Source organism: Trichogramma pretiosum, unplaced genomic scaffold (assembly GCF_000599845.2).
Source record: "Trichogramma pretiosum strain Unisexual culture from Peru unplaced genomic scaffold, Tpre_2.0 scaffold9, whole genome shotgun sequence".
Taxonomy (NCBI): domain Eukaryota; kingdom Metazoa; phylum Arthropoda; class Insecta; order Hymenoptera; family Trichogrammatidae; genus Trichogramma; species Trichogramma pretiosum.
This window is the reverse complement of record NW_019641697.1, coordinates 1,854,906-1,878,080: the sequence shown is the minus strand read 5'-3', so window position 1 is coordinate 1,878,080 and position 23,175 is coordinate 1,854,906. Positions and strand designations below refer to the sequence as shown.

At 39.1% G+C, this 23,175-nt stretch overlaps 1 protein-coding gene across 1 annotated transcript in view; it reads right to left on the bottom strand.

Moving 5' to 3' along the window:
* The window catches only part of LOC106651585 (alpha-(1,6)-fucosyltransferase), a 37,612-nt gene that overhangs the window by 6,054 nt on the left and 8,383 nt on the right, over positions 1-23,175 (bottom strand). The window contains exons 2-3 of the mRNA XM_014370149.2: positions 10,635-10,882; positions 8,415-8,588 (exon numbers count right to left, since the gene is read on the bottom strand). Coding sequence (XP_014225635.1) covers positions 8,415-8,588; positions 10,635-10,876 — 416 coding nt within the window. The 5' untranslated portion in view covers positions 10,877-10,882. The remainder of the gene's footprint in view (positions 1-8,414; positions 8,589-10,634; positions 10,883-23,175) is intronic.

Sequence of the window (23,175 nt, the reverse complement as noted above, 5' to 3'; positions counted from 1 at the left end):
TGCTCTATCGCTGGCACACTTTAGGTCTCTCGTGATCGGTGCGTTACAGCGAGGCGATATTCATTAAGCTCATTTTCACTCATTTTCACTCATATCACAAAATTTGTATGTACAATTGTCATATGTATAAAAATATACCCAAAAGATATGTATTATAATTCATAAAAAGATACTTATAAGATATGTAATATAATTTAATATGTGAATCGCTTCGTCTGGTGATATATTGTGCGGTTGATTCTTATACTTGTGTAAATATTTGTTTCTTTTTGATTTTTTTTGTAAACTGTATGTCAGCTTTACTATTTTTGTTATGTCTGTTATTATTAATTAATTTTGTTATGTTTGTAAATTTTAAATTACATATTATTTTTGTCAAGGCGAATTATCCTACCTATATTTTTGTAATGTTATACTGTTGTACGCATTGGTGGAGGCATTCGGCATTGCCTTGTCTAATAAAAATTAATTCTATTCTATTCTATTCTCTCTGCCAATGAGTCAACAGGCTTCATTGGTGTGTGCCGAATTCTTGGGCGAAAAATTTCGATTCTTTTTATCCCCTTATCTATGGCTGCTGCGTATTGTATTGTGTTTAATTGACTTGAATCGTCCAATTTGTAAAGCGGGTAAACGAAAGCGTCTGTGCCGTGCTCGGCTGCCTTTGTTTTGAGATGTCTTCGCAACCAAATTCGTCGAAGTCGAGCGAAGATACTTTCCGTATATTTGACATGCTTGATACTGATTAATCGTTCCCGCATTGACATTGCGGTGAACGATGTTCGGATACCTTTGCGCTGAATTGAAGGCCACTCTGGGCGTATTGAGGCTCTTGAAGCTCGCCAAAAACCCCTTGAGTGCTATCTTCTAAAGGCGAAATCATGCCCCGAACTGAAAATCATGGGTATTCCACCTGACCTAGCTTGCACCGCTGACTCAGATCTTCGTCACCCGTGAGCTTTGATTTTGGAGCTTTTTGGAGCTGGACATACCATCACCGACGTCCAGAAAGTTTTCGAAGTACATTCGAAATATGTGCACGATTTACTTCGGAAGGTGAAGGATGTGGCGAAAGAACGTGGCTACGGTTAGACTCGTGGTGGAATCCCGTTTGCAAAGAAATGTGATGGCAGCGAGATCATTGAAATACTAATTGAACCAGATTTAGAGACTTTGGGCATTTTTTGTATTTTTTATTGTGATTGCTAGTGAACAACTCTTGATTTATTTGTATTTGTGAAATTTGTTGTGAAAAAGTTGGTAGCCGCCCGTTTCTCCGATCCCGTTATTCCGACGGCCATTTTTCCGATTATGTCAAATTTCCGATTTTACATTATTCCGATTCCGTTTTTTCGACTACCTATTTTCCGATTGTATAAAATTTCAAACATAATAATTCAAATATCGCCGAAACAATAATATTATGGTTTGACTATCGCTAGCTGCTGCGAAGGCCGACAAAGAGACACTTCGTTAGTCTCTCATCTAAGTTCAGCTATTTAGCCTAGCAATGGAGCTTCAAGTCGTAAATAATAAATTAATTGTTCGCGGGTATCAATTTTACCATTCTAAAATTATTGGGGAAAAACGTCACTGGGAGTGCATAAAATTGCGTAATGACAAGACGTGTACCTCAAGAGCGACAACGAATAACCCAGGCCCCGGAGAACAGCTTGTTCTCTTGAAAGAGAAGAAGCACACGCATCCCCCGAATTTCAACGACTGCGAAGCTGAAAAAGTGAAGACCAGTTTAAAAAGAAAAGCTACGGAACACCCAGAGCAACCTCCGGCCCAGTTACTGCGTACAGAACTTTCTTCAGTGCCCGAAGGCGTGCTCAGTCATCTCCCTTTGAGAGAAAATTTAAAAAAAATTATACGCAGAACAAGACGGAAAGATTTACCACCAAACCCAAAAACATTAAATGAATTTGACACTCTTCCGGATCGATACCAAAGAACTCTATCGGATGAAAAATTTTTAATTTTTGATTCTGGTCAGTCGGAAGAGAGTAGAGTTCTAGTATTTGCCACGCGTAAAAATTTAGAAATTCTAGCCCGGAGTGAAGTTTGGTTTTTGGACGGTACTTTTAAAGTAAGTTCCTCTCTTGAATACACGTAATCAGGCTATTATTGTTATTGTACGAATCTTTCATTAATACTACTTAGGTCGCTCCACATTTATTTACGCAAGTATTTTCGATCGTGGGCACCATCGATCGAAAGAGACAAGAGGCTGGTGATATTGAGGTTGTAGCGTTGCCGTTCGTCTACGCTTTATTATCATCAAAACAAACTGGACAATATGCAGATGTGCTTCGAGCTGTAGAAACAGCCGCTGACGAATACGGGATACAAAACTGTCGTCCCCGTAGATTTATGACTGATTTTGAAAAATCTATTATCAATGCCTGTATGGAAATTCACCCTGACGTTCCCGTGTCTTGCTGCTTCTTCCATTTGGGCCAATCAATTTATAAGAAGATACAAGAAAAAAGTTTGGCAAAAGCCTATTGCGATCCTCAGAATGATTACGTGCGTACACGGATGCACATGTTTCTGGCTTTGGCATTCGTCCCAGTTGCCGATGTACGTCGCGTTTACAAACTGATTGTAAACGATATTAAGAAAGATATCTATAAGCTAATTTTGCCCGTCATCAAATATTTCGGAGCAACCTACGTGTTGGGCAAACCACGTACATCTAAAACTCGAGCTGTTCCACCCAGATATCCGCCAGAAATTTGGAACCAGCACGAAGCTGCACTAGCAGGAACGCATAAAACTAACAATTTAAGTGAAGCCTGGCATAACAGATTCGCAATCGTCGTCGGTAAACATCATCCTGACCTGTATTCAACTTTGAAGGAATTTCAGAAAGAGCAAGCTGATTGCGAAGTTATGATTACTGAGTTGAGTTTGGGGCGTTCCGTCAAGAATAAACCGAAACAAAAGTGGAAGAATCTTCAAGATCGGTTACAAGTAATGGCACATGATTACGATTTGTTTAAGGAACGTCAGGAAGTAATTTATTCAATGAACGTGTCATTGCTACTTAATTTTATATCTATCTTTATTACCATGTATTTATTTACTATTCGGAATTTGTACTCGTCGGAAAATTGGTGTCGGAATTTTTTTTTTCGGAAAATTTCCACATCGGAAAAAAGGTCACGTCGGAAGAATGGAATCGGAGAAATGACCGTGAACCGAAAAAGTTTTATCAATGTATGCGTGTGGTTTGCACCCAATTTGAATATTGCTATGTTGTGTTCAAGTGAATTAATTAATTTTGCTCTACTGTGCCTTAAATTCTGAAAACTTTGTAATTATCTGTATATCACCGCTGCTTATGAGTAAAAACCCAGTGAAAACCGCTATGAAAAAAAAACCTTTTTATAAAATGCCATGAAAAAATACACCTTGTCGGATGACATGAAGAAAAACACATCTCATCGAATCACGATTTTACGAATCACGTCGAAATAGTATATTTCTCAACGGGTGCACATATGGTTTTTTAGCAAAACGAGGGATTCTAGCACGAGCCGAAGGCGAGTGCTGTAACGAGTTTTGTTAAAAAACCATATCTGCACCAGTTTGAGATACTATTTTTTCCTACGAGAGCCTAAAATTAGCGGCAAAGTTGCGTATTTTAGGTTAGAGTGGGAAAAATATTTTTATGCAATAGTATGACGAAAAATGTCTTTTTTCGCAAATTTTTTAGTGCGCAAAAAGCGTTTTTGGACACTTGTATGCGGCAAAATGTCTCATTTCGACACTGGTGTGCGGTAAAATGCCTCACTTTGGACGCGGGGGTGCGGTAAAACGCCTCATTTAAATGAAAGTTTTTTTCGCTTACTATTGCATAAAATTTTGTATGCAACACGTGCCCAGCTTTTGGCGCACAGTGTGCGGAAAAAAATCCACTCGTGCCGACATGGCCGACACTCGTGTCTTTTTTCGCACAACTCGGGTCCAAAAACGCTTTTTGGGCACTTGTTGCATAAATAACTATTATCCACTCTAACATAAAATACGCAACTTTGTCGCGAATTTTTAGCTCTCGTAGGAAAAAATAGTATTATCGAGGAGCGCGTGTCGCGCTCCGAATGGCAAGTATGGCAGGCGAGAGCAGCGTCACTCCACGCTCCTCATATACGCGAGAATCGCGATTTCGGGACCCGCGAAAACAACCTAACGTTATTATTTGAAATCTATAAAACATACGGTAATTCTGATTCGGTAAATCGATTCCTTGTAAAAAGTGACCGAAAATAGTGCATTCATAGTCTCCGAAAAACGCAGTATTAACTAAATACGAATGATAAAAGAAAAAATCCCCGACGAAAAAACGGTCTCACGCAAAACGCGGTCTCACGCGGTCTTCCGGCCAACTTCATATCATCGATTTAATCGATTAATAAGGCTAAATGTATCTATGTATAGATGCTGCGCATCGATTTGATATGTATGAGTTTTAAACGATACATGTAGATTTTTCTCTCGACATCAAGATTCTCGCAATTATCCTGGGTAACCCGGTCGGGGCACCAGGTCGAACTCGACACTCGAAAATGACTTTCTCCACGCAATTACGGGTTTTACGCGAGAATATTACCCTATAGAATGACCGCTCGGAGCATCAGGTTGATATCCGTCCGGAATCGACGACGACTTTCTCTAGGAAGCTGCGATTTTGCCTCGGAAATATCATTTCGCGTAACCCGCTCGGCGCACTAGGTCAAAATCCGGGCTCGGCGATGACAGTCTCCGGGAAGTCGCGATGTTTTTGCACAAGTATCGTCCCGGGTAGCGAGCTCGACGCACTAATTCGGGATCCGAACTCGGCAATGACTTTATCCGCGAAGTTGCGATGTTACCGCGAGACTATATTATTCCGGGCGGCCCGCTCGACGCACTAGATCGGAATACGGACTCGACGATGACTTTCTTCGGAAAGTCGAGATGTTTTCGCTCAAATATCGTCCTCGGTAACCCGCTCACGCACTAGGTCGAAATTCGAACTCGGCGATGACTTTGACCGGAAAGTTGCGGTGTTACTGTACATAAATCACCCCGGGCGTCAAGAAAATTAAAAAATTAAATTAAAATAAAGTGTTATATTCAAAAGTCAACCAAAATATAGTCTGAGTTCCGAAGAAAAATTATTTGAATTTGAAAACGAGTTGCACAGCTTTGAAGCTTCTGCTCGAAACAAAAGTAAAAAAATTCGTGAATATCAAAAAAATCGGAAACACATAATTATTCCAATAACTGTATAAAATTGAAGCTGCGCTGGCACGGGCCATATTTTAATTTTTTACTCGTGTCCGGTGCATGTGGGTCTGGAAAAATATTGCGCTTATGCATTTCGATGATACCACTATTGAAAAGAGAAGACAAAAATCTGTCAAAATGCACAAGCGCAATATTTTTCCAGACTTTTCTCCGCTTTGCGACTATTGCTCCGCGCGAGCGCATCTTCAATTTTATACAGTTTTAGAGTAAAATAATTAACTTACCTATGTTTACCTATGAACCTATGATTACCTATGATATTAATGAAATCAGAAACTTTTTGACAAGTACACAAGCAAACCAAGATATTATATAAAATTAGAAGCAACTGAGATTTTAAATAATCCTTTAGTGGTAATTCTTTTTTTCAAAAAGATTATTAGAAGCAAGTATGTCAGTTTGGACCCTACAGTAAGAATTAAACTTACCTATGTTTACCTATGAACCTATGATTACCTATGATGTTAATGAAATCAGAAACTTTTTGACAAGTACACAAGCAAACCAAGATATTATATAAAATTAGAAACAACTGAGATTTTAAATAATCCTTTAGTGGTAATTCTTTTTTTCAAAAAGATTATTAGAAGCAAGTATGTCAGTTTGGACCCTACAGTAAGAATTAAACTTACCTATGTTTACCTATGAACCTATGATTACCTATGATGTTAATGAAATCAGAAACTTTTTGACAAGTACACAAGCAAACCAAGATATTATATAAAATTAGAAACAACTGAGATTTTAAATAATCCTTTAGTGGTAATTCTTTTTTTCAAAAAGATTATTAGAAGCAAGTATGTCAGTTTGGATCCTACAGTAAGAATTAAACTTACCTATGTTTACCTATGAACCTATGATTACCTATGATGTTAATGAAATCAGAAACTTTTTGACAAGTACACAAGCAAACCAAGATATTATATAAAATTAGAAACAACTTTATGAGTTTTTTCAAGTCTATTGATAATATTCATAAAAACTATGATAAAATTTTCATAATTAATTCTGAATTGAATGATAAGTGGATGAGAGCACGCTAGTTAGCTATAGTATATGAAAAAAACCGTAATTCTATGACTTTACTTGCCCGGCCGTCTAGATTAAATACAAAACGTTTACACCTACTTCAATAGAAAAAATTTAATGTATGCAAAATGAAAATGACGTTTTTGATTAAAACATTATGTCAATTTATGAAGTACTTATATTTATTTATGTATTTTACTTCATTTTATTCATTTTTTTCTTCGATAGATCTCCGAACAATTAATAATGCTTTTTCAAAGTAACGTTTCAACATATCTGCTGCAAAATTATTATGTAACAATCGTAGTTATTTATTTAAAAATTATTTTTCTGTAGTTTAAAAAAATATATATTAATAAAATAATAATTTTTGAATTATCAGTGTTTTTTTAAAAATTATGTCTTTGGATAGTTCGCATCGTTTTTCATCTAGACGGCCGGGCAAGTAAAGTCATAGAATTACGGTTTTTTTCATATACTATAGCTAACTAGCGTGCTCTCATCCACTTATCATTCAATTCAGAATTAATTATGAAAATTTTATCATAGTTTTTATGAATATTATCAATAGACTTGAAAAAACTCATAAAGTTGTTTCTAATTTTATATAATATCTTGGTTTGCTTGTGTACTTGTCAAAAAGTTTCTGATTTCATTAACATCATAGGTAATCATAGGTTCATAGGTAAACATAGGTAAGTTTAATTCTTACTGTAGGGTCCAAACTGACATACTTGCTTCTAATAATCTTTTTGAAAAAAAGAATTACCACTAAAGGATTATTTAAAATCTCAGTTGTTTCTAATTTTATATAATATCTTGGTTTGCTTGTGTACTTGTCAAAAAGTTTCTGATTTCATTAACATCATAGGTAATCATAGGTTCATAGGTAAACATAGGTAAGTTTATTTAATTCTTACTGTAGGATCCAAACTGACATACTTGCTTCTAATAATCTTTTTGAAAAAAAGATTTACCACTAAAGGATTATTTAAAATCTCAGTTGTTTCTAATTTTTTATAATATTTTGGTTTGTTTGTGTATACTTGTAAAAAATTTTCGGTTCAACTATACAGTAGAACCTCGTTAGTACACACCTCTATAAGACGAATTCCTCTATAACACGAATTCAACACCGTTCTCCGTCGAAAACCCTCTCTAATAAGAATTTTAACATGTACTAATTAAACCTCCCTAGTACGAATTTAAATTTTTCAAAATTTGCGCAATATGAGGAAAATTTTGTCATTGTTTACGTATTCTCAAACTTATTGTTATGATATATTAAAATTAGTTCTCAGCGGGGGTTCTTGTAATATTTCAACAAATTCATGAAATAAATCAGTGATTTTGAAATCAGTGATTCTATCAAAAAGTTCGAACGTAAATAGAAAAAAAACGAACTGCAAAATTTAGAGTTAATTTAAAAAATCTACGTATAGATTTGTATAGTAGATCGAGGCAATATTGATGATGATGACGATGATGAGGATGGCGGTGAGACTTCTTATAATATACATTTAACAAAAAGAGTAGCTGCAATCGGCAATGTCCGGTGTACGTCATTTGATAGGGAAATGTAAAAACAGAGTCGAAAGTGTTTTTGCTGCTCTATTCAAAATCGATGCCGTTATTGATAAGATTGCAATTGAGAACTTGGTTCAGAAAAATATTACTGACAATTTTTGAAAATAATTCGAGCTAAACAAATACATTTTTTGTAAAATAAATTACATTTTTTTTAACCTCGTTAATACGAATTTTATTTATACACCACCCCTTAATACGAACTATCGATAAGACGAAAACCTTATAAGACGAAATTCACAGCCATCCCCTTGAAATTCGTATCATCGAGGTTCTATTGTATATAGTTTTTTAATAAAACTCGTTACATAATATACCTCTTATGTCTGTTAACTAAAAAAAATGCTTAAAAAACTGAAAAAATTCGTCTCGATACAATCAAAATTGTTGTTGTGATATTTTGTTGCAGATTGTATTTGATATAAATCTCTAAAAAAATGTTGACTTCAGAGTCCTTTGATGGGAAAAATGTATATAGAATTTTTTAAAGAATACCGTACCACATTTCTTGTAGTATATTTTGGATTTTTGATCGCATTTCTTCATACTTCATTGATGGTTCTGATAGAAAATCTATTTTTTCGTGTTTCAATTTGAAGATATTTGATGAGTTGTTCATAAGTTCTTGAAAAAATAGATGTACTTGATCTTCCGAAGCATCTAGTTTTTTTTTCCTAGAATCAAATTATATGTATTAAAAATTTTTTGAAAATACATGTTAGTGTTAACAGAATACATTATTCTAAACATTATTCAGGGTATCACAAAAGTATGGAAGCCTCCTAAAAGCGGGCTAAATATGCGGATAAAAAAAATCTAAAACCTCACATCCGACGTATTTTTTGATGGGGAATCCAATGCTGACCTTGGATTTGACCTTGAACATAACCTCAGAGCTACAGTGACCCAATAATCGATTTTTCAAATGAAAACCCCTATTTTTATTGCAAATTTGAAAGGAGCGGAAAATTTCACGTTGAAACATGTATTTCGTTTTTTTTCACGGTCATTTTAAGGGTAGTACATTCTCAAATAAAACCCTGATTTAACCTAAAATTAAGCTCAAGTAAGAACTTCATTTTCTGACTGTAGCGCCCCAAAAATGATATTGGAAAAAAAACATAAAGTCCTAATCGAACGTAAAATTTCTCGCTCTTTTCAATGGTTACCTTAAATTTGACCTAGAACATAACCTAAAAGCTGCAGCAACTCATAATGGAGTTTTACACGGTAACCCAAATTTTTTATTTCAGATTTGAAAGGAGCGAAAATTTTTACGTTCAAATATATATTTTGTTTTAAAATTTATCAAAAATAATCATTAATGAATAAAATATTTTATTAAATTGTATGTGGAAGTAGTCAAAGTTGATCTTATGGTTAGTTTGAGGTTGCGTTGATGGATAATGATCCATCAAAGAAAATGAAATGACCTAAAACTTAGTCGTGTCATGCAAACACTTGGAATCTTACGACAAACAGCTTAGATATCCCAAATGCTTATCACTGAAGGTTCACAGACTTATACAAGTTAATTTAAGTGGTTGTAAGTATTTAACTGGACAAAGTACTTTCAAATGGGGTATTGAAAAAGGCTCTTGTTTTCTGAAAAAAAATTTTTTTCACTTTTCAGCTTAATACTATAAATAGAAATATATAACTATATAAGCCCCCTTTGAACCCTCAAGGGTGGTTGATCTGTAATGTGTTCTACCCAAAATATGACATGCCTAATATTTTTTTTGTAAAAAAAAGGCATGCGCCTTATTTTTTTAACATGACTAATATTTTTATTATAATTTAAAAAGATATTTAAAATATTTTAAATAAAAAAATGAAAAAAAATTATTCGTAAACTGCTGAAACGTCATCTTCGCTATGTCCATATTCTATCCTGATAGCTAGACTTACAAGGAGACCACATGAGATGCGGGTCACCAAATGTCCTGAAAATTTTTTTTCAGATCTCCTGACACGACACGATGTGTAACCTAAGTAACCAAGCTTGCACAATCTATTTGATCTTCCATACAATTAACTCAGGTCGACACTTTCAACGTGTATTATGCAATATTTCATGATTATTCATTATCATAAAAACTGCACCTGAGTCCTGAGACGTTATTAAATTTATTACGATTGCATTTGAGAGATTCAAAAAAAAATGTCACTAGTTACGGTCATTAAATGTCGTCTGACGACATATTAATTGATCTATAGACTGCACAAGCTGGGTTACTTAGGATACATTTCGAGTCAATTTGATCGTAGAACAAACGTAGAACGAATACTTTTTTCAATTAGATGATTGCATGGCGTAGTTCGCTACGTTATATATTGAAAAAGAAGCATAACTGCGATTTTAACACAGGGCCATAAATTCTCATACCATGCTCGGATGTCGTTTCATTCGTTGCCTACGTACCCTAAATCACACCCTGCGTAAAGTGTTACTTATGATACTTATATGTAATATAATAGTATGGAAATTTTATATGTATACTTTTTTATTGAAGCGCTGGACACTATGAGCCGAATGTGAAAAGCATATTCATGCTTTTAATTAACTAATGCCAAAAAAAGGACTATTGGCAACCTTTTATAATAAAATTATATTGTTGTATACATGTGTAAAATAACGTAAAAGTATAATAAAATATCCATTAATTGATATTTTTAAATATAATACTTTATGTAGTTAGCAAATACAATGTTCTTACCATATCTGATTGTTTTGTAAATCTATATTCTGTTGCTTCAAAGTTTGAAAAGCTTTGGAAATTTCCATTAGATTTTGCGTATCATCTTGGTCTGTTTTATCTGTTTCAGGTGTATTAAAAGTTGAATTTTTTCTAATTTGATTAATTGATAAAACAATTGTTAACAACCATGCAGAAATAACTAATATTACTAATTTCCCCAACCAGGAAAATCGTCCAACATGTGTTCGTAGGTAAGTCATAATGATCTGCAAATAATGTATCGATTATAATACTATTGTAATTTTCAGTTATCAATTTAAAATGAGTGTTTTGATACATTTAGAGTATAAAATAAGGAGTTTTTATAATATGTACGAGTATTATATTCATTAGGCTCTCTCCCGTCATTTAAATGTCATTAGATGATGAAATCAAATGAAAGAATAAATTTAAGAAATCAGGTTCATGTTGAATCTTTTGTGACACCTTTGTTCAATATACAATTTTTGATTGACCGCGAGTTGTTTTAATAAATATTTAAATTTTTTCGGATTACCTTGCTGGAACGAGCCCCTCGTCGTAAAGAGCAAAGCGCAACCTCGTCGAAAGGTATAACAAGTAGATCGGTCATTTCTTACGGACGACAGGACAACAAGACTTGATTTATTAGTGCAATTTGGTCGCTGAGATCATCAACTCGACAGTCAACGATACGACCGGCTGCACATTGATGGAGATACAGACAGGGTAAAAACCGAGAAATACAACTCGGATGACTGAATTCTCAGTGGGTGATTTAGTCCTTGTAAAGGCATTAAGAGTAGAATTGTCTACAAATCATACAGTGGCAAAGCTACTAAGTCTTTATGAAGGACCTTATAAAATACATAATAAATACTTGTTTGGAACATACGAACTTGTTAATCCAAGTACGAGTAAGATAAGAGGCAGATTTCATGTAACATCTTTAAAACCGTATTTTGTAGAGCATGGGCAAAAGATCCGCCAAGCAGCGCAAGGAATGAAGGCGACTCCACATCCAGCAAGCGAGGGAAAGAGGTCTCGCTGTGACCTTGTCCAAAGCCGAAGCTAGGCGCAGGATCTGGAACACAATCGAAACATGGCTATGACCAGGCAAGGTGGAGAATATCCGGGCCAATAAAGATTATTGCTGAACGATCATCATTCCACTTATTATCAAAATCGAAGAAATAACAAAAAAAATACACAATCTTGAAAAAGAAATAGAAACAAAACGCGAAGCTTGATGGAGGCGACGGTGACCCATTGACGAGGACGTTTTCGATTTAGATGCGTAGAGTATAATCTCAGAATAACACTTGCGTGAAAATTTGTCCAAACTCTGAACCTTTATAACACATAATTCTTGAATCATAAAATTTACACGCTCGATTTTGATCTGTTGCAATGAGGGAATGGATGCTATCGACCTCACATACGACAGCGACCACGTGGAGGTAATGGAGATACCAGGAGCCTGGCCGGGCCAGGAGCGGGCCCCCAGTGCGAACGAGACGATAGCATGCCCTGCAAGTGCATGCACATTAGCTGGTGGCTGGGTGGTCTCGTTGTAGCTGGTCTCTATAATAACCAAGTTGAGGCGAATCCTCTGAGACCAGCACAGCACCGAGACCTGCCCCAGTTGCTTGACCAGGTGTATCCTGGGAAGGCCAGAGCCCCAGCAACACACTCTCTACCACCACCATCAGTCACACTATCAGCGACATGCCCCTTTCCGAGAACGAGGAGAGACGAAGATAAGCCACGGTGGAGGCCGCAAAGGAAGCTGTAAGGTCAGCCCAGGAGCACTCCAACGAAACAACAAAGATTCTGCACAGACTCCACCAGTCCTCATCGAACGACAGTGACGCTGAATCAAATGAACGAGACTATTACATCGATATGAAGCCACGCAAATCAGACGAAGGATTATTTACAGCCTCTTCGCAATAGTCAACAGATTCGCGACGTTACTTTCTTTTGCTTTTGAGCTCTATTGACAAATCCGTTAGACGTAAAGACTAATTTCCTTTCATTTTTATATTTTTTTCTCTACGTTTAAATTTAGTTTTTTATTTAGCTCATATTTCTGACAAGTCATGCCTCTAGTCATTGGTGCCACTGTCGTATTATACTTTTTAGTTGAGACAAGTCCACTGGACGATAAAATATTTTCATTTATTATGACGAGAAAAAAAGAATATTTTAATTTTAGTTTAATTACCCACAACCACATGCTATGTGCGTGACGACCTGCCGACGAAGATCGTCTATAGTCCGAGGATCTCTCACGTCGACGAGAATGAGGTCTTGAGCGTTGCGATCGCGTTCGCCAAGAGAAAAATCCTCCTCATCTCGGTCTATCGTCAATCCAAGGGTAACTATTGCAATTCTCTCTTTGAGCACTTTCAATATAAAGTAGTTACCTTGCATAGCCCCCCTGGCTCTTTGCGAAAATAGAGATTATTTGAGGAAAGAGTCGTTGAAGGTATATAATAAAAGAAAACGTTTGTTTACTGTACGAAAATAAAACAATTTTCTTTTTCTTTAAAATGGATTTAACAGTTTTCTTCTCATGAAGAATGTCAAAAAAATAAAACTCTCTTATTTGGGCATCTCCTGTGCCTTGAGAAAAAAAACAGAATTATAATTAAACTTAAAAGAAAATGACTCGTCTTTTGGTCTTCGACTGATAAGAGAAAAATAAAACTAAAAGTCTTTACTCTTTGCCTGTGACTATGTCATAAAATAAAATAAAAATTATCGCTGCCTAGAGCTCACTGCTCTACGCGGAAAAATATCCTTCGTCCGCGGCCGCTTGGAACGCTCTTTGCCCCCAAATTAGTGCCACCTTATGGTCGATCTCTTCGTCGTCGTAAACGGGCTCATTGTGTAACCATACCGGGTTCACGTCTCACGAACTGTGGCGATTGTTGTGGGGTGTTGTCGCTTCCGGACCAACTGTGGCTCCCCGACACCGACTGCACCGGAGAGTACGACGGTGACGGCCTCGGTGAATGCCGCACTCATGACGCGCTGTAATCCTCGTAGGAGCTATAATTCTCCGACACTGACGATATCGGCGCGTATGACGGCGACGGTGTCGGAGTAAATCTCAGTGGTGACGGCGGCCGAGACTCTAAAGAGAGTGATGGAGTCGTGGCCAACGATATTGGTGGTGATGCAGCCGGCTCGATGATTACGACGGACGCGGATCGTACTTGTCACGGTGTTGTTGGCTGTCTCGCGTGGAAGATTTCGCACACGATGATGGGCTCGTCATCATCGTCCAATGAGACCAGGTCAATCGTCGATGCCGGTCGAGCTGGCTTGATGGAAGGCGTCGGCGACGTTGGGTTTTGGACACATCTCGGTCGGACTGTGCACACCACTAGATGAGTGTTTTCCCGTGCTGCGAGCTGTTTCCTGCTGTTCATCGCTCGTTCAGATTGAGTTTGACGCGAGCGGCCGTGGCGGTGACGTCCACGAACTCACCCAAAAACTTGCCGATACACTACTTGCTGTTTTTGATACTCACGCACCTGCGCGACGCCGTACGGTCTCTTCGCGTCGAAAACCCTGAGTCGATACTGACATTCGAAAATTGATTTCAAATCGAGATCGTTTTTATAGGATTGCCTGTCAATCGCACTTGCAGTCCAACATTAAGGAGGTCAAGGCTGCTATCGATCGAGCGAAATTTAATTACTTTTCATCTAGACTTCAGGAGGCCCCTGACTCCAAAACAAAGTGGGATGTGCTACATCAGCTTGGCTTGCGTGTGGATAGCTTTCCATCTTCTCTAAAGTTATTCTCGCTTGACAGTCTTAATCATCACTTTGCCTCTCTCGTCTCGGCTGCCTCCCTTGACAGACGGTGATATCTCGCGTGTCCTTCTTCGACCTCTGCACCGGAGTCGCCCGATTTTCTGTCTCGAGCCTACATCTAGTCAGACGACTATGAGGGTCATATCCCGCTCAAAGCCACGGGCCATTGGTCCTAACAACATCTCAAATTCGATAGTCAATGCTGCGTTGCCGTCGGTACTTGAGTCACTCACGATGGTCATTAACGGTTCAATCTCTCAGGGAGCTTATCCATCGTGCTGGCTGAAGACTTCAATCCTCCCTTTAGCCAAGAAGCGTAATCTTAGTAGTATTTCAGACACAAGACCTATCGCTAAGCTTTGCGAACTGTCGAAAGTCTGTGAGCGGGAGGTTCATGATCAACTGACTCACTATCTCTACTCCAAAAGGCTCATAAACCCTTATTAGGCTGGCTTTCGACGTGGGCACAGCACTCATACTGCACTCCTGGGGGTCCTTGAAGATGTACTACGTGCCATTGAGCTTAAATAGGTCACGGTGTTGGGGCTTTTCGATTTTTCAAAGGCATTCGACACCGTCCCACACGCGCTGCTACTTGAGAAGATGCGTGGACTCAATTTCTCTGACCTCACTATGCGCTGGTTTGCCTCTTACCTTTGGGGTCGGACCCAGGCTGTGGTGGACTCTACTGGCGCCCACTCGACCTGGTTTCCGACTACCACGGGTGTTTCTCAAGGCAGTGTCTTGGGTCCAACGCTCTTCTCTCGACAATATCTGCTGCTTCTGCGCAGCGAGATTTTTTTAAGTCAATATCTGCTTCTGCTGCCACGCAGCGAGTATTTCAAGACCATATCTGCTCCTGCTGCACACCGAATCTTTTTCGAACAATATTTGCTGCCGCTGCTGCGTTGAGCTTTAGCACAGCGTGGCGCTTTCTCATGTTAATTCTCATAAAAAAAAATTTAGTTCGACCGGCCGAAAATTTAGCTCACGGGCTTGAACACGTTGAGTTGTCTCTCTCTCTTGCTTATACATATCAGACAATACGTATGTGCCGTCAATGCATATATGTCACGAGACTATAATAGTCAAGGAAATAAAGCATTCAACCTCCGAATTTTGAACAGTAAGTCGGATTGAGATGCGGTTTTCGGCATTCGATTCGGGAGAGCGTCTAGAAATTTTGTGAACAAAACTTATGAGGGACAAATGAAAAATTGCATCCGTGGATGAGATAAATGCATTTTAAAAATGCATCTTGAACACACGGTTTTGGCAATATGTGTATTTTACTAAATATCGGTAAAAATGAGTCTAATTTCTAAACTCGGGGGTTTTTTGGGGACACTGAAAACGAATATCACTGTGAAAATGTACTACCATATACCTGGGGCCCGGGGGGGGGGGGGGGGNGGGGGGGGGGGGGGGGGGGGGGGCACTGTATACCTCGTCTCATGGAGTTTCACGGGAATATTCAACATATCCCGTTGAAACTCGTTACTCGGGAGTTCTCAAGGTCGCTGAAAACGAATATCACTGTGAAAATTTATTACCATGTACCTGTGGCCCAGGGTGGGCCCTAATCATTTTGTCTTCTTAAGTTGTATCGTAAATATTTAATTTATTTCGCTTGGTTATTTGTATACAAGTTATAAAACAAATATCACTTTTAATTTTTAAAGTTGGTTTTGATACTTTTATTCGTAGTAACAATAACAAAGAGTATAACAGTATATATTTTCATTAGAGTTTTACTGTAATACAGTTTCACAGTCGATATGGTCAATTGATCTTATGCTTTACATTGTGGATTTGCAATAATTTCGTTTGTTTTTACGAAATATTCAACAGTTATAGCGAGTGCTTAGTGAAGATTTTATCAACGTTGATAGGTACTTTCAGGAGATAAGTTGTCCATTTCATAAAATTTCTCATATATGAATTTTGAAACAAATATTTATTTTCATCGACTCGTTTTTGAGAATATTTTGTAAACTTTTTTTGATCGTTGATTCTTATTACATTTTTATAGAATGGCTAATGCAAATGTCGACGAAGATTGCGTGATTTGCAAGTACGTGAAAAATTGGTCACTAAAATCGGATAAAAATAATGTATTGAAAGATGTCAAAATGAGAAAGATTGCTAGTATATGCAAGATATCGTCGGAAACTAAGAATGACGTTCTGCTTAACCACATTCAAGATAAAACTAGTGTGAAAGTTCATGAAAAATGTCGTTTGAATTTTATAGAGACAATTATCAGTGGTAGCGAAACGAAACCCCCAGGAAACTCCCAGGTTCATTTGAAAATTCAATTAACTCAGATGACAGTGAAACAAGAATTAATAAATTTGAAAAAGATTGCATAATTTGTGCTAAAAAGATTCAGAAGAAGCATGCTTTTTCTGTTTTGGAGACAGACAAAACAAAGCAATTAATTATCGACTCTCATCATTCCAAGAATGACATTTTGAATTTATCGTTACGAGAAGAGATAATCAGTTCACTTTCATGTGAAGCTGATTTAACTATTTGAAATGCAAGATATCATCGTCAAAATTGCTCTTCTAAATGAAGAGTTCTTGATGATAATCGCACACCAACAGAAGCAGGCGTTCAAAATAAAATCAAGCAGTCGATGAAACAAATATTTAATTTTATTGATGATTACAAGAACAACCAATTTATAATAAACGATTTTCATGAACTTTTACGTGAAAATAATGTTTATTCGAAGCAATGAAACAATACCTAATAAATTGCACAAATAATTTGAAAAATAAAGGATACGACATTCTGCGCAAAAGCCACCAAGAATCAAAGGAAGATCCTCAAAATTATCAACTTATCGATAAAGTTGTAAAGGTTTTATTTGATTATATCAAAGAATGATGTTGATATCGAATGTAACTGTTCGAATATTGAGCAAGATAAATTAACAGAAGATGAGTACTGTAAGGAAGTGGACGCCAGTACAGAGTCCGGCGGTATTCCTTCCTTGTATCCTAATCCTGACCCGTGTCGAGAGAGACGTATGAGTATCGATCTTTGTATCGATTTGATCTGGCTGAAAAGAGTATTGTCAGCATTGAAGGAAGCAAATTTACAAATTAATAGAGAGAAGTCTGAATTCTTGTGCTCAGAGGTGAAATACTTAGGTTATGTAGTAGATGGTGGAGGTTTGAGAGTTGATAATGACAAGGTAAAGCCAATCGTAGATTATCCGGCACCAGTGAACACAAAGCAACTTAAAAGATTCCTTGGCATGATAGCGTGGTATGGAAGATTTATAAAAGATGCGACCGAATTAAAAGCACCCTTGACGGAGTTACTGCGAAAAGATGTAGCATGGAATTGGGCCGAAAAACATCAAAAAGCGTTTGAAGAGTTGAAAGCAGCGCTTACAGAAGCACCAGTATTAATTAGGCCTAATTTTGAAAAACCATTCTCAGTGCAAACAGATGCAAGTGATTTTGCAGTGGCGGGTGTATTATCGCAGGAAATAGATGGAGAAGAACATCCTATTTATTTTGTAAGCAGAACGTTGAATAAGGCCGAAAGAAATTATACCGTGACTGAGAAGGAGTGCTTGGCCGTGTTGTTCACAGTCGAAAAATTGCAAGGATATTTACGAGGCGAGAGATTCAAAGTTATTACTGATCACCGTAGCTTGCTGTGGCTAAATAATTTGAAGGACCCGGCGGGCAGATTGGCGAGATGGTATACAAGATTGCAAGCATTCGACATTGAATTTGTGCATAGGAAAGGTAGCGCACATCAGTTGGCTGATTCGTTGTCGCGTGCTTGTGAAGGCCAAATCGATTTGGCAGTAATGACGACAGGAGAAGATACGTGGTATGAACGACACTTGAAGGAAGTGGCCGAATCGCCAAGTAAATTTGAAGATTTGAAAGTACAAGATGGTAAATTGTATGCTTCAAGAAAGAAAGAAGCCGATGAATTATTAGGCGATCATTCAGATGATTGGAAGCTGGCGTTGCCGAATAACGAACGTGAACGCGCAATTTATGAAGCGCATGATGTGGCACAAGCTGGTCATCTTGGCATTGATAAGACTTACACCAGAGTAGCGACGTATTATTATTGGCCAGGTATATATGCAGACGTGGTGGATTACGTGAAATCGTGCCATGTTTGTCAAGAGCAGAAAAGTTCGAATCAGGCAAGATCGGGCTTTATGGGCCAGCGACACTTAGAAGGTCCGTGGTCAGTAGTTGCAGCTGATATAATCGGGCCCAAGCCCGCTTCGAAGGGAGGGGTGAGGTACGTACTCGTGTTCGTTGATTTATTCACGAAGTAAGTAGAGCTGGTAGGACTGAGAAAAGCGAACGGCAAAACAGTGGTGAAGGCCATGGACGAGTTAATAATTAATAGATGGGGTTGCCCAAGATATCTGCTGACAGATAACGGTACGGAATTTGTAAATAAAGATGTAGGTAGATATTTAGCATCATTAGGCGTTGAACAAACGACGATACCCCCGTATATTGCCCGATGCAATCCCACTGAGAGAGTGAATAGGAATTTGCGTAGTATGATAGCTAGTTATATTGAAGAGGATCAAACGGATTGGGATCTACATCTACAAGAGCTCAAATTCGCTCTGAATACCGCGCATCATGATTCGATCAGCACGACGCCGTCTTTCCTCAATTTCGGTAGGCACCCATTACCAGCGTTGCAATTGCGTAAAGAAGCAGAGACCCCGATAGATTTATTGCCAAATGACCCCGAACGATGGTTGGTGCGAGCAAAGCATCTGCCATATTTACATGATTTAGTGAAGAAATATTTGAATCGAGCCAATGAAGAACAGCGGAAATATTTCAATAAAGGCCGCCGTGAAATCAATTTTAATTTAGGTGATTTGGTGATGCGGAAAAATCACATCCTTTCTAATAAAAACAAGAACGTAAATGCCAAGTTAATGCCAAGATTTATAGGGCCTTGTGAAATTGTTAAAGTGTATTCGCCATTAGTTTACGACGTGAAAAATAAATCAGGCAAAATTACGAAAGTACACGTAAACGATTTGAAAAAGTATACAGTTTCACGGCGACTGCGAGATAAGGCCAAAGATAATAATACTAGAAATATTTCTGAAACAGTTGAACATGTGGCCAGGAAGAGGAAAGCGTCCGAGGGAGGATTTGACGGAGCGCTCACGGACAAGGAGCGTGACGTTCCGTTACTCTCGCCGTCCAGGAATGGACCAGAACGGCGAGTTTCCCGACGGCAGCGAGGACTCCCGCCCGTTTAGGCTATTTTGCCGAAACAGCACGCGGGCGTGCTACCGTGGAGGCCGCCACATTTGCCTCACGGTCCGCACGCGCTCGCCGGTGGAGGAGGTGCAGGCCAGGGAGAGGGAGGAGCCTGGTGCTGTATTGCCCGGCGTGGCTGCGATCGAGCCGGCCGTGGAGCATCTGGCCGCACCAGATGTGATTGCTGCCGAGGAAGTGGCTGGCGGACTGGCCGGGGGAGGCCCGTCAACGGAGCGATCGGCGAGGTCGGAGTCGCCGATCGCGATGGAGATCGAGCCGCCCGCGGCCGCCGAGGCCGAGGTGGCCGGACCGGGGGAGGTTGAGGCCCAGGATTTTGCCTGGCCGGAGATACGCGTTCGGTGGGACGAGCCAGAACCGCGCGTTGACTTGGTGGCGTTGGGTCGCATCCGACCAGGATGCTGGAACTGCGGCGCAATAAATAGCGGCCACAGTCACCTCAATTGCCCGGACCCGATCAAGCGGCGATACTGCTTTTGGTGCGGGAACCCTGGCCACTCAAAGTCGACGTGCCCGGACTGTTCCCCGGTGTGGCAACGTTTTCTTGCCTCGGGCAAGACCCGTAGCTTCCGGCCTGGTTATTACAGGCGTTAGGAGTGTCTACAGACTATAGGTGATTGAAATTTGGCCTAATTGTGTAATATTTGTGTGTGTGGTGATGTTAATTTGTCTAATTTATTTCAGTGAGGCGCAGTATCCGTAGGTTACACGCTGTAGTCGTCGATGTATGCTGCGCAGCCTCATCAGTCTCGGCCTCCGTGCTTGTATTTATTAGTTTTTTTCTTTGTTTGATTTGGCCTAATTATTTATACGCGTTGCGTATGTGAGGTACGAGGACCTTCCGTACTCACGATGGTAGTGCAGCCGAGTGCTGAGTTTTTTTGTTTTATTTGTTATTTTATTTTTTTGTTTTGTTAGGCCAAACACGTAGTTATTTAATTTTTCTTTAATTGTTTTGATCGCCGCACAGGCATAGTAAGAATCAGGCACTGACGCCACATTTTTATTTTATTAGAAGATCCAAGAATCATAGCCGAGTGGCAGGACGATTATCCCATATATATATTTTTATATAAATAAAGCTTTATTTTGTTATTGTATATATATTTGTGTCGTGAGTCAGTTTATTTCATACATGCCTAATCATAATCATAATCATGATCATCATCATCTCTATATATGGCCAGAATCAAGCGTTGGTGTTTATTAAGTGATTGAAATTCAAAATTTTAATGCGTTCACGGTTGTGCATAGTCAGCATACATTGGTGTTGCTGTGTACAGGAAAAATTAATATGGCAACGTAATGAGAGATGTTGGGTGACTAAGTAAATGATCAAATTATTTTATTGTAACATTGTAATTGTAAAATTCTGGTAGTCGTGTAAATCACTATATAGTATATGGCCGCCGAACGAGAGGACCGAAGCCAGGTATGTGTTTTTTTTTGTATTAATTGTATGAGAGTGTCGGTTCTTATATTTATGTATCGTTATTAAGGCCTAATGGATTAAAATCACGTGTATGTGAGTGAATGGTACAATGCGGCTGCCGATTTTTCAATCTATCTGGAGTGAGTGATGATTGAACCTCTCGTGATAGGTTCAGTCATGTAGGGGGGAATGTAAGGAAGTGGACGCCAGTACAGAGTCCGGCGGTATTCCTTCCTTGTATCCTAATCCTGACCCGTGTCGAGAGAGACGTATGAGTATCGCGAGCCGATGTAATCTGGATCGGCGCCGTTCACAAGAGCGCCGAATTCGTAGCGAGAGACGCGCGACCCGTGCGTAAGATTCGCGCGCCTAATGAATAGAGCAGACGAAAAGCTGTCATAGGAGGGAGGCCTGATCTGACTGACGGGTCTACGTGTGAGAGACAGCGAGATCACTCTGTGCTGGTCCGTGCGTAGCGACGCGTATATTATAGCCTAGTTCTGCGTCAAGTTCGAGTGTGTGTACGTACGAGTTACTCCTGGAGGAACTGTGTCACCTGGCTCTCCTCTCGTCAGCCCTAGCTTCTTCAGCAGTCACATTCGGCCTGAATTATCCGCCAACCAACATCGTCAGCGAGTGTAAGTCGCCTTATCTCTCTCGCGTAATGCGCCATACCTATCTCTGTTCGTTACGCTCGATCTCTCTCGACGTCGTCCCCGCGTAGCCTGCTCACGACCGCCGTGTCTGCCGCTCTAGCCGAGGTGGCCTAATCGCGTGTGCACATTGTAACGGGAGAACGTATATGTCAAGCGCGTGTTGAAGTCCCAATAACTGTCATCATCGATTTATTGAATGTAATAGATATAATCAGGCGTCACATTCGTGACTGGCGCCTTTCCAATAATAAATTAAGCCTTTTTATGTTGTTGCCTTTATACATGATCGAGTGAGTTATTTCAACACCCCGACTGTTATTCCGTTTACAGCACAGCAAGATTTCGCCGGATCATTCGCTTGCATCCCGAGGGCGAACGGTTATAGTACACAGAGGAGGAAAATATGGAAAATTTGTAAATAAATTAAGAAATAATTATAAACACTTTGAAGATACTTGCACATTTTTCGAATTTTTTTAACAACAAAATTTTTAATACCAGACATGCACCAGATACTTTGGAAACCATTTTCACAGTGATATTCGTTTTCAGCGACCTCGAAAACTCCCGAGTGACGAGTTTCAACGAGATGTGTTGAATATTCCCGTAAAACTCCAGAAGACGAGGTATATAAGGGTCACCCTGGGCCTCAGGTACATCGTGGTACATTTTTATTGTGATATTGGTTTTCAGCGATCTCAAAAACCGCCGAGTATAGAAATTAGACTCATTTTTATCGATATTTAGTGAAATACACATATTAACAAAACCGTGAGTTAAAAATGCATTTCTAAAATGCATTTATCTCATCCACGGATGCAATTTTTCATTTGTTTCTTATAAGTTTTGTTCACAAAATTTCTAGACGCTCTCCCAAATCGAATGCCGAAAACCGCATCTCAATCTGACTTACTGTTCAAAAAATCGGAGATTTGGCTTTTTTAGTGCTTTATTTCTTCGTCTAATAGCGTCGTTTATAACCGAGTTCTGGTCCATTTGATTGAAATATGATACAAAGGAGATCTTTATTAGAATTTACGAGCGTTTCATATGGTCAGCTTATTTGATCAGCTGGCCACATGGCCCCATCTCAATTAATATATTTAATTAAGTTGATTTTTATTTTGATATACGCCAAACGCGTATTATAGACGCGCACTGCAAGTCACGCCGAGCTTTACGGTTCGGCGCCGTTTCTCAGCCTCACTGTGATCGGCGCAACTTCCCAACCGAAATCGAACTGCCGGCGGCGGTGGGGGGGTCGCCGCTGCGACGCGCGCCGTCCGCGCCGCGCTTTATAAGCCGGCACGCTAGGCCGCT